Source organism: Mycteria americana, chromosome 6 (assembly GCF_035582795.1).
Source record: "Mycteria americana isolate JAX WOST 10 ecotype Jacksonville Zoo and Gardens chromosome 6, USCA_MyAme_1.0, whole genome shotgun sequence".
In the NCBI taxonomy this organism is placed as follows: domain Eukaryota; kingdom Metazoa; phylum Chordata; class Aves; order Ciconiiformes; family Ciconiidae; genus Mycteria; species Mycteria americana.
Genome location: NC_134370.1, coordinates 23,750,545 through 23,767,811, shown reverse-complemented (window position 1 = coordinate 23,767,811; position 17,267 = coordinate 23,750,545). Strand labels below are relative to the sequence as shown.

The following is a 17,267-nucleotide window of genomic DNA, read 5'->3' as shown; positions in this document are numbered from 1 at the left end:
CCCATTGCTGTATTTTCAGGCCAGCACCTGCACACACAGATGCAAGGTTGGACACGGTGCCACTCACTCCTATGGGGTCGTCTTTGTGAAAGGACCTACGGGAGGAGGGACAAAGCTTGGCCCAGCTCTGGGGGATGCTGTGAGCTGGATGGATGGCAGAGCCCAGGCTCATTGCCTGGGCACAGGCTCAGAGCCCCCAGGGAGGTGAGGAGCCAGGCAGCAGGCACAGCTCCTCAAGGCAGATACCTTCACACGTCTTCTGCTCCTGGGGCTGCGATGCCCTAAAACACCGCATCCATCTGTTTTGGTGTTACCTGTGAGGTGGTGGGAGGAGGACAAGGCTGGCACTGAGGCGGGTCCCATGATGGCAGGGCTCTGGTGAGGGCTGCTGCCCACTGCTTGGCATGAGAGTGCCCCAGTGCTCCTCACAGTAACCCCATAGCACCTGTCAGGACCGTCCCAGGGAGAGATTGCCTGAGCTGGGGGCTGCTGAGCTGGAGGAGATGCTGCCCTCCACCAGGAAGAGAAATTGAAGAATCATAGAAACAAAGGCAGCGTAGCAAAAGTGGACTCTGCAACCCCAGAGGAGGGCAATGGCTCCTGGCAGAGCCCAGGAACAGAGTGCTCCTGGCCGTGACTCACCCTTTATCAGGGCCGCTGAAACAGCCCCTGGGCCCCCCACGACACTGAGGTCCCAGCAGAAAAACAAGGCGCCTCTCTCTCCGACCCGGCTCGGCCTCCGCCCTTCCTTCCTTCCTTCTTTCCCGAGGGGCTGCCGCTGCTCCTCAAGCACCTCTGCCGCTGCTCCTCAAGCACCTCTGCCGCTTTTCCTGCCCCTCACCAGCTCCCCAGCATTGCTCCCCTCCGCTCCTCCACTCACACCCGGCCGCCCCACCAGTGTGTGGCCCCAAGGTGCCCACCACCGCTCTGCTGCCCATCCCATCCCGAGCCAGGCACCCTTCTCTCCTGGCTAAGCCCTGGCGCCTGCCAACTCAGACACCTGACCCAAAAACACTGGCAGAGAGGGGTGCAGGTGTGCCAGGGGGAGGAAGAGCTGATGGGGATCCCTCTGTGCCCACGTGCCACCAGCCAGCCTGAAGCATCACGGGAGGAAAATGGAGGGTTTGGGTTGTGCCATAACCCAGAAAGCAGCCAGTGCAGTGTAGTGCAGCTCAGCCTGCCTTTGGAAGGTGTTGATGAGGTATGCCAGCTTGCCCCTCGGCTGGGAAAGGTGTGCACCCTCAGGGCAGGTGATCCACAGGAAAGTGAGGGGGAACTGTGCTGGCTCCTGAGAGTTAGAGAGCAGCAACCTGAGTCTAAGCAGTGTTGCAACAGCTTTTGAAGTCAAAGGTCCCTTCAGCCCAACCCAGTGAGCACAAAAGTGTTTCCATCGTGCACACAAGGTAGTGATGTGCCTGGCAAGCCACCAGCCCCGGCTCCCTGGGCACAGTGCTGGGCAGCTGCTTCCCACCTGGCTCACCAGGGCTCCTTTCACAGCAGGGAGGAGCAGGGACCATGTACATGCTCCAGGATCCAAAACATGTCTGGCATTGAGCCTTCTCTGCTCTGGAAGGGCTGGTGGATACACCAGCAAGCAGAAATGTGGCAGTAGGTGCTGAGCTGGGTGGCAGCTTTCTCTCCTCCTCTGTGGTTGGGGAATCACTCGGGGCAGCAGCGTCCATGCAAGAGGCAGAGAAGATGCAGAGGGGGGCTTTGCTTGTACAGGCAGGCTTTGCTCATTTTGAGTATTTACTGCATTTACCAGATTCCCCGAGGAAAGAGCAAAAACTGCAATGTATCTAGACTAAGACAAATGTCTGGAGCAAGACACAAGATTCGCAGGGGTTAACACATTACAGCTAAGAGACTCAAGAGCTGCTCACTACCCCAGCAAGCTATTTTTTGCACTGTAAGGGTATTGCAGTAAAACAGCTTCCTCTTTCCTGACCCCAAACCTTCACCTGGACAAGCTGTACACGTGCAGGCCATTGCCAAGTTAGCAGGAGAACTGTTTGACAGGAAACTGGAGTCTTCTGGAAACTTCCGTTTACAGGCATGCAAATATCATGCATTTCCTCTTTGAAACCCTCCCCCCCCCCCCTTTTTTTTTTTGCCCTTGACCCAGTCCATGTGCGAGGGGCTGCTGTCTGAGGCAGGGTGGGCTCCCCGAGCCGCGCACGCAGGTGCACTGCCTGGCGCGGGGCTCTGCGAGGCAGCAGCCCCGTGGCACCCAGGGCAGCACTGCATGCCCTCATGCAGGAGGTGCCGCCAGTCCTCGCTTAAATGAGGTCAATACAGCACTGCTGGCATGGCTGATCAGGCAAAGGTAGCCAAAACCTAAGACAATGAGCAATGCCTTACAGTCAGCCATCAGGGACTGGTCCAAGCCAACTCTGACCGCTGCTGCACAGACCATGCCCTCTCTGTCCTTCCTGTGCTGATGGGGAGCCCGCCTGTAGCACGATGTTCTATGCCCCCTTTTTCCCAAGCTGTCACATGGATCCAATATCCCTCTGCCAGCTACGTCCCAAAACCTTGCTTGTACCAGAATGAAAGAAAACGTATTTGAGTCGAGGAGGTGATTGCACTGCACAGGGTCCTTTTGTGCCACACTGCAGGTGTACAAACCAAACCAGGAGGTAGTTGAGCAACCTGTCCAGATCCGGCCTTTAACTAAGGGGTCAGGGAACGGGATGGAAAATGAGGTCTAATATATACATATGATGAAAGGTTGACAGTTATTTCATTGTGTGCTTCAGTGTGAAAACCACAGTGACAATGATACTGGAATGTGTTTTTCGTCACCGTGAATACTTCACGCCAGGTGGAGGGGCCTTTTACATGCATGAGAAATCCTGTGATTGGGGGGCTGCACAGCTTAAAGAAGACGGGTCCTGAAACTACTTACAAAAATCCTGTTCTGCCAGACAAGCTGCAGCAGAAGGAGATGAAATTATTTGCACAGGGGACTTGCCTAAAGCCAAACAGCAGAGGAACACCTGTCCCAGCCAGGAGAGCTCACCCATGCAGGGCTGCACATGCTCAGGGCTCTGTCCTGCTACTGCGTAATTTGGCTCTTGGGGAGTTTTTTGAAGCAAGGCTCACATTTGACAGGCATCCTCCTTTGCAACTGCAGAGCATCTCAGTGGACACCGTAGCAATCACTTTTGTGGGAGATTTGGGGGTGATTTCAACCCGTGTAGTGCACAGTAGTAACTGGGGCATGGGGGAACAGCACAATAGCCCGCATAGTTTTAGGAGTCACCACTAAATGTATCTCTTCCAGGTGTCTAACCTGGGAATTGCACAATAAACAGGCCTTGCCACACATCCTCACCCACTCTTCTTGGTGCAAAGGCTGAGCAACTCCCTGTGAGCTCGTGGCTGGCTTCTCCGCGGTAGGGAAGTGCCCTCTGCTCTGAAGTCGCTTCCCACCAGCCCCAAGTCTCACAAAGGTGACAAGAAAGATAGGATGCAGCTGTGTGCCCAGGGGATCCAGAGACATGACAGCTTTCCACACTTGAGGACTTCTTTGGGTGGAGAGTTTTCTTATAGCTGAGGAAATTGATGCATCCATCAGAAATGAAGCTGATGCTGACTAAGAGGTTTTTCCTCTTCCCATTACATCCTCTGCAGCTTGAGAGGGAATTTCCTGCCCAGTTGCAATTCGGAAAACCCATCCCACACTCTCAGCACACGGGTGAATGGGAAGGAGCCCTGGCACAAGGCCTGGCAGCCGCAGGGAAAGGGCAGATGTAGCATGTGCCATGAACCACAGCATCCTCACGAGGCACCTGGTAAGGTGGACCCGGTCCTCGGACCAGGCTGTCCCCATGGCTGAGGCAGGTCCGGTTCCCCTCCTGGCTGGTTCCTCCCCATCCCTGTGCTCTGCCCCCGGCACAGTGACATACAGCTCGACCCCAGCGCCCCATGCTGCCCTTACTAACAGGCTGGAATTTAAGGAAAAGGAGCCAGCCTGTCTCAAACCTCCCAATTAAATGGTGAGACCTGGCAATACTCTTGCTGCCAGACAAGGGACGGAGCTGCAGGATAGAAGCATCCTTCCTTTCTCGCTGGACCCAGTAGCAACTGGGCTCAATGTATTTCTGTACAGAGGGGATATGACTTTTCCCATGTCCAAGGTGTCACAAGGTTTAGACAAAAGCACATTAATAATCAGTTTCCCTTTTCTGCACTTTCTTCAAGTTTGGACACATAAACCAGGCACCACTCTCGTTTTTTGCTTGTGGGCTGTTTTTGATGCTGTCCACCCTTTGGAAGGTTTCACTGCTGTTAGTAATACAACCACGAAATAGTAAAATCTCCCTTCAGGTAGATTATTTACACTGGAATAAAAGTCCTAAGCATGCTATAGCTTTTTCCTGATCCAGTGCTAAGCTATTCAGGTGTAAAACATCTTGATACTAATATAGCAAATAAAACTGAGTTGAAAAAATACATAAAACACAGTTATGCTACTAAAACTTTTCAAGTGTAGACAAAAATAACCATGTACAACACCTAACAACAGCTTTGTGGGGCCCTCTAGACTCTGAACACTGTCACATATTGTGTCATCACAGGGCACTTCCAATACTAATTATCAGTTACATACACACAAACACACCCTCTTGTAAGAGTACCTGAAGCATTAAAATCTTGCGCTCATTGCCAGCCATTTTCCTTCCACGTTTTGCCCTAGCCCAGGGATGGAGCTTGTGCGCTTGTGCGCATTCCAGGGGATATTTTATTCTTGTTCAAAAAGCTTACTGTCACTGGGTTCTTTTATTTATTATATTTTGGTAACACAGTCATTTCTGTTGGCCTCAAGCATTTGTTGAACACCAGGGGCTAAACTGAGCTTGGAAACGGCCAGCTTGAGACTCTCCTTAGGAACCTAGTTTTCTGACAGCATCAAACATTTTGCTCATTGCAAAGTAGAGACATTTCAGAGCACTTTAAGTTGCAGCTATATACAGATATCAGCATGGTAGCTTTTTTTCCTTCTCCAAACTAGTTATTTAAAAAATAAGCCTCTGGATAGGATAGGAGCGTGTTCAGCAGTGTACAAAACAATGGAGCTCTATGGCAGGAAGAAAGGAGTGTGCAATGGTATATGGACAGCAGAGCTGGAGGTGAGAGGGTAATACTTTGTCCCTAAAATTCCTCTGGCTGCTAACAGTGCTACTGAATTCATGCTAAGGCACCTGTAAATTACCCTTCCACTGCTCTAATAATTTAAGTCTGCCCACTGAAGCTGGTAGCCGAGATGGTGAGCCCAGGCTGGTAGCATGGGTAGAGCATGGTAGCACATTGCGTGCCAGGCACACAACAATAACCACAGCAGTGCACGTCTCCCCGGCCTGGGACTGTCTCAGTGCAAGAAATAGGGACCTCCTTCCCCAATGGAATTTAAGGCCTTTCCTTCTCACCAGCCCTGGACATGACCCTCTTTGGCTTTCCCAGAAAAACAGGAGCAGGTTCTGGGTGCACGATGAGTGCCCAGAGTGCCGCAAGAAAATTGGATGCAGCCCACAAATACTCCATCCCACTGCAGTGCGAGGCAAGGGGGGAGCAGTATAACGAATCTCCCAGCCTGGGGAGGAAGGATGCCTTCTGTTGGATGACATGAGCTTGGGAGCAATAAAATAATAACTAAATACAGGAGCAATGGGGGGGGGGGGGGAAGGGGGCAATTAAATACCTTGTCTTTAAATTGTGGCTGGTGCCAATGAGCAAACTCCAGTGACTGCTACAGCAAAAAAGTCAATTCACTTCAGTTGATATCTGGCCCGTGGTGCTTGTTGCAGAGGCACAGGAGGACTGGCACCTGGCGGAGCAGAGCGAGGGGCAGCTGGACTGGATCTCCCCTGACAGCTCCCCTCCCGCCTGGCTTCCTCATGGCATTTGTAGCAGGGCTGTAGCACCCACTGGCTCTCTGTGGTCTCCTCGGGGCCGCTGGTCCTGTGGACAGCTGAAGTTCACAGAATTAGGCCGGTTTAACCGGTGGAGCAGCACATTTTCTCCTGACAGTTCTGGAGTCAACAGAAGTCTGGATGGGAGAGTAATGCAGGGACCGGTGCTCTCTTAGCAAGCAGAGACCCCGTATAGGTTATGGGGCTGTTGGTTGTAGGGAGCTTGTATCGCTTAAACCTAGCCTAGGAGTAATTTCCCATGCGTTTCCCAAGGCAGCACTCCGGTGAGTGCAGCCATGCCCAGGGCATGCCAGAGCTCCGCGCCTGGCCTGCATGTTTAAAGTTCACTCCAGTGGGGTGGCCCCACAAACCTGCCCATGGGAGCTTGCATTCGGGACCGTCCTGCTGCTTCCCCCTCACCCCTCTTACCCATAGGCTGCAGCCCCAGCTACAGCCAAGGCAGAGGTTTGCACTATGGACACATACCATGCGATTTAAATAGAGAAAGAAAAAAACTGAAAAGAAAAAAACCCACCAAACCTACGCTACTCTCTCCTCCCCACCCAAAACATTCCATCCTTTCCTTTCCTGCCACTTGAGAGGGGGGTTGTTTATTGACATTATGCAAGTGCTGAAATATTTTTCTTTTTCTTCTCTCCCGTCCCTTTTTTCCTTTCTCCCCCTCTCTCCTCCGGGGGTTGCAAAGGTAGTTCAAACCCCTCCAGTCATCTCGGCTTATCAGCCAAAGGAGATGCATTCCTCTGGGCTGCTCCCTTTATAAGTCACTGCTGGCCGGGCGCCCACTCGCCGCTCCGCAGCCTCCGCGCCGGCAGCGCTGCCTGCCGCCCGCTGCCCCCGCCGCCCGCCCGCTGCCCCCGCCGCCCCGCCATGCCCTAGCCCGGGCCCCGCTCGCCCGCCGGGGGACGCGCAGCAGCCCGGGAGGGTCGGCGGCGATGGCACCCCCGTCCCCCGCCCGCCCCTGAGGGCGGCTGCTGCCGGGATGTTCAGCTGGCACCGGAGCTTCACCCTGGGAGCGCCCTGGAGGAGAGGTGAGTCCCGCCGCCCCCCGGGGCCGCCCCGGCCCGCCCGGGGCCAGCCGGCGGCTGCCGGCACACCTCTCCAAACCCGCTCCTCCGCCACCCCCTTCCTTCCCCTCAGCGGCCGCGCAGACGGTACTTAGGGCAAGCCCAGCCGGCCCGCCCCGCTCCGCTCCCGGGCCCCGCCGGACGGGCTGCCCGCTCGGCACCGCACCGCACCGCACCGCTCGGCCCCGCAGCGCAGCGCTGCCGGCCCGGCCCCATGCTGCGCTCCCTGCTCTCCGGCTGCCTCTGCCCCCACGCAGGTAAGGCTGCGGTAAGGGCCCCTCGCCTCAGCCTCCGGCCGGTCAGCTCCTGCCCCGGGGCTGGCGGGGGAAGGGTCGCGCTTTAGGAACCGATTTGTTTTCCTCTTAAAACGGGCTTATTTTGCATTTGTAAGCGTGGGATAGCTTCGGAGAGAAGAGCAGGAGAGGCCGGAGCGCCGTGACTCCGAGCGGTCAGTGCGTGAAGGAGGGAGAACTACTTCGGATGGGAGCAGTAAGGGTGAACACGGGACTGGCACCCGAGGGGCTGCGCGCACGTGTCCCGCCGGTTCTGCTCGGGTTTTGCACTAACGCGAGGCGGATCGGGTCTGCCCTCAGCCTGTCGCTGCGCTGGCAATGGATGTCGGATCGCTTTCTAGGCTGGTACGTCCCCATCCAACACGGATTATCGCGAGTTTGAGAGGTTTTATTTGCTCCCTCCTGCTCTGTGCAGATGAGGAGACCCAGGCAGGGAAGGCAGCTACGAACCTGCAGCAGATCGCTTGTAACTTTGTAAGTCTGTTGTCAAAACAAGTGATGTGGTTTCAGACTCCCTTTTTCAGGCACAATGGGTCTGGTATGTTTTATTTCTTAGCCAGTGCTGCAGGCTTTGAGATCACAAGCCCCAGGTAGCAGAGCCCCCTTAGCATCCCTCCTTACCCTTGAGCTTGGCTTGTGCCAGCTGTAAAAGAGATCTGCAGTTTCTGTCTCCCTTAGCATCACTGCACTGGGTTGGTTTGCTTGGCATGGAGGTGCCTACAGACAGGGTTTGCCGGAGTGTAAGCGTATTGCGCTGTACAACAGCAGCATGGTAAAGACGTTGCAAAACACAGGAGTGGTTATGCCTCCTGGGGTCCTGACTTCCCATCTGTATGCTGAACTCCTGCCTCCTTGGACTGCTGCAGTGCCGGCAGCTCCTGCGGAGTCACCAGAGCTGCCACGTTTGTGGGCATCTGCTCAGGCACTCGCTGCTGGGGTTGCGCTTCCCAGCGCTCCTGCTCTGGGGCAGCTCCTCAGAGCTCAGTGTGAGCTGGAGCCTCTCTGAGGTGCCCTAGCAGGTAACTGCTGGGCACTGTACTAGCAAGGGCTGCTGAAGCACGTTGCTCTGCCTGGGTTTGGTCTGGAGACTGCATTTTTTACCCAACGACACAGAGGACTCTTAAGCAGTGCTGCTGTGAGAGCACTCCAGCATCACCACAAGATGTGGAGGGTGTTTGAAGAGATGCCATTTTACATTGTGGTGGAAACCGCTCTTTTTTTTCCCTGGATGTAATTTTACCATGAACTTGTTTCCCCCAAGCTATATAGTGCAAGCCTGATGGCAGGGTTAGGAGGGGAAAGGAAGCTTGCTCTTCCATGTGCAAGTGTCCCTCATCACCCAGACACAGCAGTATTGTTGTAGGGGTAGGTGGAAGCTTTGGTGGGGGAACAGACTTATCACAGAGAGCACTGAGGAATCAAAAAGAGATTCAGCTAGAATTTCTCCAAATGAGAAACAGGGACTGTGCTCCCTAATCACCTTGGCTGGAAAGAGGCACCAAATATTATTTGCGTCTTGGTTTGGACCCCATCTCTACTCAGAAGGAGCCAAGAATATGCTGTTTCTTGCAAGCTTTGTGGCAGGGACTTCAAAGTTGCATCTCCAAATGCAGTTTAGGATAGAGAATATAAACCAAACAAAACTTTTTTTTTTTTTTTTTAAAGAGTGGCAGCTCAATAACAGGGGTATAGGCTGGATCTTCTTGGCGGGGGGCTGTTAGACCAGAAGTATCAGGGTGGCAGGACCTCTTGTATCGGCAAGTTCAGTTTACTGCGCCTACAGAGCCCTGCATTACCACCTCCTTGTAATCTCACCAAGGTCCTTATGTGGCCCCAGCAAGAGCAACAAACCTCAAAATTGTCACCACTCTCATTGCAACCATAAAAGATTTCAGGCATACCAAAGAGTGTGGTTACACCTGCCCACTGATACCTCGTTTGAGCAGAAGCAGCTCTCTGGGGTTTTGCCTAGGGACAGCAACGACTGCACATGAAGAACGGGTTAACAGTGACCTTCCTGACATGATTCATGAGTTGGCTTCAGTTGAAGCACTGGGGTCTTAATGGCTTCGGTCTGTGGGGCTATTGAACAGTTGTTTATCTAAGCTTATTATGGGCAATAAAACCTGAATTACTACATACCTGTCATCCCTGGGGGGCAAGTTCCATCCTTGCAAAGGGCCTCCTGTCTCCTAGTTCATTTCTGGCTGAATACTCCTTTGCGATATGAGGCAGCCTGCAAATCAGATGGGCAAGGAAAGATCTCCTAAATTAGACTGTTTTTGCCAAGGTGTGGTATATTTGTTTCCATTGTTTTTATTTTCTGCTCAGACCCATTAGCGAGCTGTGTGACAAATAATCTTTTGCTATTATACAGGGCTGCTTATGAAAGCACCATTTCCTTTATTTAAGGTTTTGAACCTTTATCCTGAAGGAGCACACAAGAATTTCCAAGGAGAAGGATTTGCAGATCTTTAGTGAGAGCTGTCATCTCCCTGACAAAGTCTCACAAATAAGCACCATAGCACTATAGGGCTATATATCCAAAGAAATAAGTTGCAGGGTAAATGCAGTAACGAGTGGGAGAGGCTCTTTAGCTGGCCCTATGAGCAAGGTCAAGTGTTGGTCTAAAACTGGTGGCTGCCAGCTTACACAAGTAACTCCAATAAACCAGGTGGTCTGTGGGGACCTGCTGTGCCCTGGGACTTTCTGCCAGAGGTCACTAATCTATCAGACCTGTCGCTCTGTTTCAAAAACTTCACAGGTCACTTGGAATGAATAGAAGCAAGCTGTAAAAATGTCAAGTGGCCTCTCTACTTGGAAATCCATTTCCTCTTCAGTTCACCCAACTATATCCATCAGTAAACAATCAATCTCCCTCTCATTCCTCCTCAAATGCCTGAAAAGAGCTATAATTATCTCCTCCTCTTCTAAAACATATGGATTAAAGCAATGAATGCCTCTTCAGCCAGAGTCCTTGAACCCTGTCATCTTTCTCCCAGCATCTGTTTTATATGGATTTATCATTACAAGCTGCAGCTATGGGGGATCTATAACATTTCTGGTCACATTATATTACCAAACTATCATCTGGAGGAACTTCACACACTTAACTAACAGTGAGACTGGAGAGCACCTTGGACCCAAACAATCCAAGAACTTTGTGCTTTTTGTTCAAGGGCTGTCTGGGATCTCAGCTTTGTTGTAATTATTCCTTTGCATTCAACATTTCAAGCAAATCAAGTTGTATATATACTCCCATGAAATCCACATGCGTTTCAGTTCTCCAGTTGGATAAATTGAAATTTTGAGAATTGGGTCTATCTATATGCAGATATTCAGTTACTACATGGGAATGTGTTCCTCTGCAAATGTGAGTTTTTCAGTCACAATTCCAGTAAAAAAACCCCAACGTTTCTATGATGGTGATTTTCAAGCCTTCTGCTGTTGTAGATAGAGGTGCACTGGTGAGGTGCACCACTGTAGATAGAGGTGCACTTCAGTGCTGGTGCACTGAAGACACAAGACCTTTCCATAAGTTCTCCTTAGAAATTCTTAGGCTCATGATTGTCCTAATTGTTTAGGAGAAGCCCTTGCTGAGTTTGGGCAGCCCAAGATACTGCAGCATGCTCAAAGACTAGCTTCGCTTGACAGGCGTTGGGAAGGCAGATTGTCTGCAGAAACTTGGTGCCAAGCAGCACCCCTGCCATCGCTAGGACTGGCATCAAGTCTTCAACAGGCCTGTAAAGCACCAGGAAGCAGGGAGATCCTCACCCCATGGAAGTCCATGGCAAAGGTCTCTGAAGGTAGATTTCCCTTCCAGAGAGTCAATTGGTAGTGATTGCTGGGTTTTTTTGGGTGGGGGTTGTTTGTTGTTGAGTTGTTTTGGGTTTTTTGGCAGCATAAGAGTAATCCAGTTCTTCTAAGTATTGGGGTCCTGTCCATGCAACGAGTCCCTGTGCCCACAGGGCTATGCAAGGGACAGCCATTGCCCAACTAGGAAAGTAACACGGCTCCTGTGTGCTCTGCACAGGGGCCAGCTGGTGGGCTAGTGCTGAGAAGGAGGTGCCAGCACAGCCCCACCCCTCAGCACATATGGGGGAAGAGTCAGCAGCAAAAAATGTCTATTGTTTCAGAAAGGAAGTGACCCCTTTTCTCTTAAATGCTGGGAAATCGAGACCTCATCATTGGTGAGAAAAAAAAAAAATCCCTTCTTGGCAGTGAAAGGGAAATACCACCTGAGCTGTACTGCCAGCGATGTTAGAGAACGTGTCACAGCGAGAGGACTAAAGGGAGACTTTTTGTAAAGGAAGGAAGGAAAATGAGGGAATGCAAGGACTGAATAGGAGAGGCAGCCTTTCATTTCTAGGTCATGAGTTTGATTCCAGCTCACTAGTCACTGCTGCCTAGTGATTGTTCAAAAGCTGATGATCATCTTTTAGTCTGTTGCTTGGAGGCCACAGCCCCATCACAGTACCTGTTCTGCATGGCACAGGATTTAATCCTTGGCGCAGCTGGAGCTAGAGAGAAGTTACTAGGCAGGCTGCGTGGGTCCTCTACGGGATGCTGAGAAACCTTTTCTGGGGCTTTGCACGTGTATCTCACTCCTGTGCTGAGGGCTAAGCAGACTGGTGGGAATGATGGGGTTTGACTTTGGTCTTCCTTTGCAGGGCAGCTGTGCAAAATCCCTGCTACTCCAGCAACCCAAGTCATTGCTGGTGCCCTTTGTTTCTGGTGCTTTGTTCTTGTGGCACACTACAGTCAGAAAGTACTGGTCTTCCAGACTTAAATCTAGAGGGCGTTGAATGTCTTATGGTAGACAGGAGTGGGGAGAGGAACAGGCACTCTGAGCATCTCTCGAGTGCTCACCTTATGCCTCCCCCTGGGACTGCCACCCTGCCAGCACCACCCACCATGGACAGGTTCACTGTGCACGTGAACCTTGCAGCAGCTCTGGGGACAAGCAGAGGGCTGCAATGGCTCTAATGCTGCTATCATTTCTAACACAACAGCAGATGGAGACGAGCAAAGCTTTGGCTCCAGTTGTGCCAGTCGTTGTGCACGTTTAACAGAGACTCTCCCCCTGCCAATCAGCCTACAAATCAGGATGAACATCTTGAGAAGATGGGTGGGCACAGGAGAGCAACACAGGGCAGCAGTGTATGGTATATATATGGTATGCCACTAGCAGCACTCATCCCACTGCCAGCCTGGCCTCTTCCCACCACCAGTACTTCCATTAGCCAGATGCATCAGAAGATCATGCGCTATGACACTTGAGTCAGTGTATCAGAGGCCAAGGACCCCTCCCAGGGATGTAGCAGAGCTTAACAGGGCTTTTACTGAAGGAATTGCCAGTGAAACATGGCTGTGAGCCACAGGCATACATGCAAAAAAGAATAAAATGGACTTAGATTTCAATGCTGTGGAGCAGTGGGATTTGAATACAGACTTTGGCTTGGTGTACTAGAAAGGTGGGAGCTTTTGCAAGAATTGGGCCTGGGCAGGACTGGGAATGCCTGGGAGTTTTGCCTGGGCAGTTGTTGGAGTGTATCTCTTGCATGCAACTTACTTGGGATAAAGAAACTGCTTGAAAGCAATTTCATATTTAGATATCCACCCTCCTTCCGCAGGTCAGAAATCTCTATATTAATGCACTAGGCTGTGCCCTGGCAGCTGCTAGTTATTGTGCAACAGGAAAAATACACTTGGACTTAAAACTCCCAAGGAAAGGAAAGCCTTGGGACAGCAGCTGATGGGACAGTATTCACCTTTGAAGGATTTAAGTTTCTCTGCTAGGCTTTGCTAACTGGCAACAGAAGTATCCTAGAAAGCAATTTGGAAACTAAGCAAAGCAAGGTCCTAGAGAGTTAGCTGGGACACATCAATTCCTTTCAATCCCTACTAATTACCTTCAGATATTAGCCAGTTCACTGTTACCACCTGTCATGGTTTAGCCCCAGCCGGCAATTAAGCCCCACACAGCCGCTCGCTCACTCCCCCACCCCATTGGGACAGGGGAGAGAATCAGAAGAGTAAAAGTGAGAAAACTCATGGGTTGAGATAAAGACAGTTTAACAGGTAAAGCAAAAGCTGTGCATGCAAGCAAGCAAGCAAAGCAACACAAGGAATTCATTCACTCCTTCCCATGGGCAGGCAGGTGTTCAGCCATCTCCAGGAAAGCAGGGCTCCATCATGCATAACGGTTACTTGGGAAGACAAATGCCATTGCTCCGAGCATCCTCCCCTTCCTTCTTCTTCCCCCAGCTTTATATGCTGAACATGATGCCATATGGCATGAAATACCCCTTTAGCCAGTTGGGGTCATCTGTCCTGGCTGTGCCCCCTCCCAGCTTCTTGTGCACCTGGCAGAGCATGGGAAGCTGAAAAGTCCTTGATTTAGTATAAGCACTGCTTAGCAACAACTGAAACATCTCTGTATTATCAACACTGTTTTCAGCACAAATCCAAAACATAGCCCCATACTAGCTACTATATAAAAAAATCAGCTCTGTCCCAGCCAAAACCGGCACACTACCTCCTGTGAGATGGGAAGCAGTCTTATTCTCCAACTGTATAGGCACAGGAAGTCCAGGAACTTGCCCAAGGTTACACATAATCGGTCACCGTCACTTACAGGCTTATATTACAACCCAGAGAACCCTGTTTATCTGTAGCGTGATTACAAAGCCATATAACCCTTTGAGAGGGCTACTAGGCAAGTAGCACAAGTTAACCTAAGACAATGTTTGGCCTGGGCACGCATTGCCGAAGATGCTGCAGGAAGCTATACCGATTCCTAAGCATGCACACACAACTCCATTCCCTCCCCTGCTGCCATACCAGTGTCCCAGCCAGCTGTCTGAAAGCAGCATCTTTCAGTACCTTACCCCCAGCCCAGAAGGGGTGGGGAAAACCAATCCAGGGGAAAGGAAATAAAAAACAGCAACAACAAAAAATCTGGCTGACTTCCCAGGAGCAGGAGTGTCAAACCTGGCTAGCCTCCAGCACAAGTAAATACATCTTACCAACCTTAATGCCGCCATTCAGCTTTCTGAAGTTCTTCACACCTCCTTTCAGAAGCCTCCTGGCAGCGTTGTAACCACACCCCTGCAGCACGCTCCCACCAGCGCCAGGCAGGAGTCCATCTTCCCTGCTTTGCTCTGGGGCCCTGGTATTGTTGTACAAAGCACTCACAGGCCAAGTCCTCAGCCAGAATTAGCTGACACAACTCTGTTAGGGGCCCTGGTAATGAGCTAATTTATAGCAGCTGAGGGTCTGGCTCACTTTTTTTTTTCGTAATTGCACAGATCAGCTTTAATTGCACCATTCTTGTGTTTGTTGGCAATGTGCTTGAAAGAGCTGAGCATTTTTGTATGCCTCTTTCCAGATCTGTAGCAGAAACAATCTGCTTGTTGGAAGCCCCATGGTTTAGTTTCCATAACCCAGTTAACAGAGAGGAAGAAGAGACTATTGCCTCAGTGAGGTGCAGCAAGAAAAACTTGAGTTTCAGGTCACTGCCTTAATCATGGGAGATCTCTCGGCTGTAGCAGATGAATGACCTCATTGACCATGAGAAAATATCATTGAATGAATGAGAATGAGGTGCCTAAGTGTGTTGCAAAATCCTGCCATCCTTTGCATCCATTCTGAACTTGTGGTAGGGGGGTGATAACGTTTTGTATCATCACAAGGGGTTGGGAGGATAAATCAGAAATGCTCAGACACTGTGGTTACTAGGACCTGCCAGTGCCGAGGCCAATGGTTTGCAGCCTAGAACAGATAAACAAGAAATTGTTGGGAAACCATTTGATGTTGCTAGTGACCACAGGATGGGGAGAGCAAAGGACCGCGTTGTCCACAGCACAGGCCTTTCTCAGCACTGGAGTTGTTGGCATCAAGGGGACCCTCACGCAGGGCATCAGAGATTTCATCTCCTTTTTAATTTTTTTCTACCCCAGCCAAACTTTCTGGTATACATTGTAGCTTTTGTAGTCATAAAAAATATGAAATAAAGCATCTGACATCTCCTTCTGTGAGCAGCAAGACCTCATTTTAATACACTGCTTCCTGATTTCAGACAAAGAAATGTTTGTGTAGGCCAGGGTGAAACCGGTTAAGCAAGAAAAAAAGGGGCAGATTGAAAGACAGTGAGAGAATCTCCAATCAAAGGAAAGCATGGCATGATTAATAAGTGAAGGCAATCAGAGTCTTTGGGAAGAGACTACCTCTGCATATAGTAATTCCTGGTAAGAGTGACAGCTGTATGATCTGTTCTTAAGAAGAAAGTGCAGCAATGCAACTGTTCTCCTCCTGACTCTTGGTGGTTTTGTTGTGCCATCTGGGCACAACATGTGTTGATGCCCTCAGAAGAGCCTGTTAGCCTTCTATTTTTCATGCAGATACAACACTTTGCCTCTCGCTGCCAAGAGGTGTTTGCCAGCTGACCAGGTAGCTCCTCTTCACTCCAGATCAGTAATGACTCAGCTCCACCTCCTCCTTCCAAGACCTGGCACTGAGCTCCCTCTTACAGGTGGCGTTTTGCTGTGTGTGAAGCGGCAGACCAGGCTCCCCATTCCCTGTCCTCGGTTCAGGGTCCATCGCGCTCATCCCAAGAGTGGTAGGGCTGTTACCCAGCCCAGCACAGGCAGCTCCTGATGAGCTTTCCTGTGGCATTTCCGTGGGCAACGCCTTTCTCTTGTCCCCCACCACTGCAACGTACTCGTGTTGCATTGCTGATGGTCTGGCACTGACTGTCCCAGATGTGGCTCTTTCCAGTGGAGAGATGGCTGTGAATCCTGCCAAGGGAGGCAGTTGCAATTCTGTATATGATAAACAAGATCTTCTATAAGGGGCTATAAGCACTACATGCCCAAGTGCCATAAAAAGCCCATCAGATAGGATTATTTATCACTGACAGCCCTTTTGAAAATCCAGTGTAAAATATTAAATCTGTGGCTGCCTATGGACAGTAAAGGGCATGTTTCAGTGCTATCCCAAGAAATTCTCAAGACCAACTAGAAGGAATTTAAATGAAATAGAAAATGATTCATGTAATAGATAGCTTGGCCTTAATGAGTAAAAGTCTCACTTGTCTGTGGACATTGCGGAAAGCAAGCTGGAGGAGGGAAGGCTGGAAAACAGGTTATTTCTGAAACGGGGAGGGGTTTTTTTCTGGGTTACTGTGAAGGAGGGCTGCCCAGTAGAGCTCTCCCCACTCTACTGCTAGCGAGGGGTCCCAGGCTTCTCTGCCTGCTTAGGGATAGTTATGTTACCAGGAGTGAGTATGTGAAGCAGCTGCTGGTTTGATGTCAGGCGAAAAGGAAGGAACTAAGAGAGGGGAATGAAAGGAAGTGAAGTAGGAGGTAAGATATCCTGAAAAGTGTATGCGTTGTAGCCCTCTGAGGTGCTCTGGGTCAGGCCCTAATAAGGGAGAAGATACCAGAGAAACTCAAGTTCTGTACTGCAGCAATTCCTGATCCCAGATCCAAGCACGGATGGATTTGAAGCTGAGATTTGCAGTTTGCTAAAGGATGGATGCACAGCTTTCACACTGGCTTTCATCCCAGTGTGAACCAGAAGTCTGCACTTTGAAATATTAGATTCAGAAAAACAGTAAGAAAACCTGGGGGCAGATCTACAGCTCCCGTAGATCAACCTTTCATCCAGAGACTGTTCTGCCACATTACCATGTGAAATAATCGTGATGTGAAAACAAGTCTTCTTTGTCCACGTGCAAAAAGCTCATGAACAAAGCTGCCTCCATATCCTTTCTCTTCACAAGGAAGGTAAGAGTTCATTTAAAGAAATGACTTCATAGCTAAAACCATACAGGGAGTGAAAAAGATCTACAGTGCCTCGTTTGCTTTTCCTATCAGTACTTGCTTTTCGTCACCTATATGTGTGCAGAGAATACCAAGCAGTTTGCAAATTGCTTGTTGCAACCCCAAATTCACTTGAGTCTGCAGAAAGCC

General features: G+C 50.5%; 1 protein-coding gene across 1 annotated transcript in view; it reads left to right on the top strand.

Moving 5' to 3' along the window:
- The window catches only part of LOC142411936 (uncharacterized), a 42,446-nt gene that overhangs the window by 369 nt on the left and 24,810 nt on the right, over positions 1–17,267 (top strand). The window contains exons 3-10 of the mRNA XM_075506600.1: positions 20–204; positions 667–912; positions 997–1,201; positions 1,985–2,053; positions 2,619–2,705; positions 2,825–3,065; positions 5,811–6,050; positions 6,698–6,964. Coding sequence (XP_075362715.1) covers positions 20–204; positions 667–912; positions 997–1,201; positions 1,985–2,053; positions 2,619–2,705; positions 2,825–3,065; positions 5,811–6,050; positions 6,698–6,964 — 1,540 coding nt within the window. The remainder of the gene's footprint in view (positions 1–19; positions 205–666; positions 913–996; positions 1,202–1,984; positions 2,054–2,618; positions 2,706–2,824; positions 3,066–5,810; positions 6,051–6,697; positions 6,965–17,267) is intronic.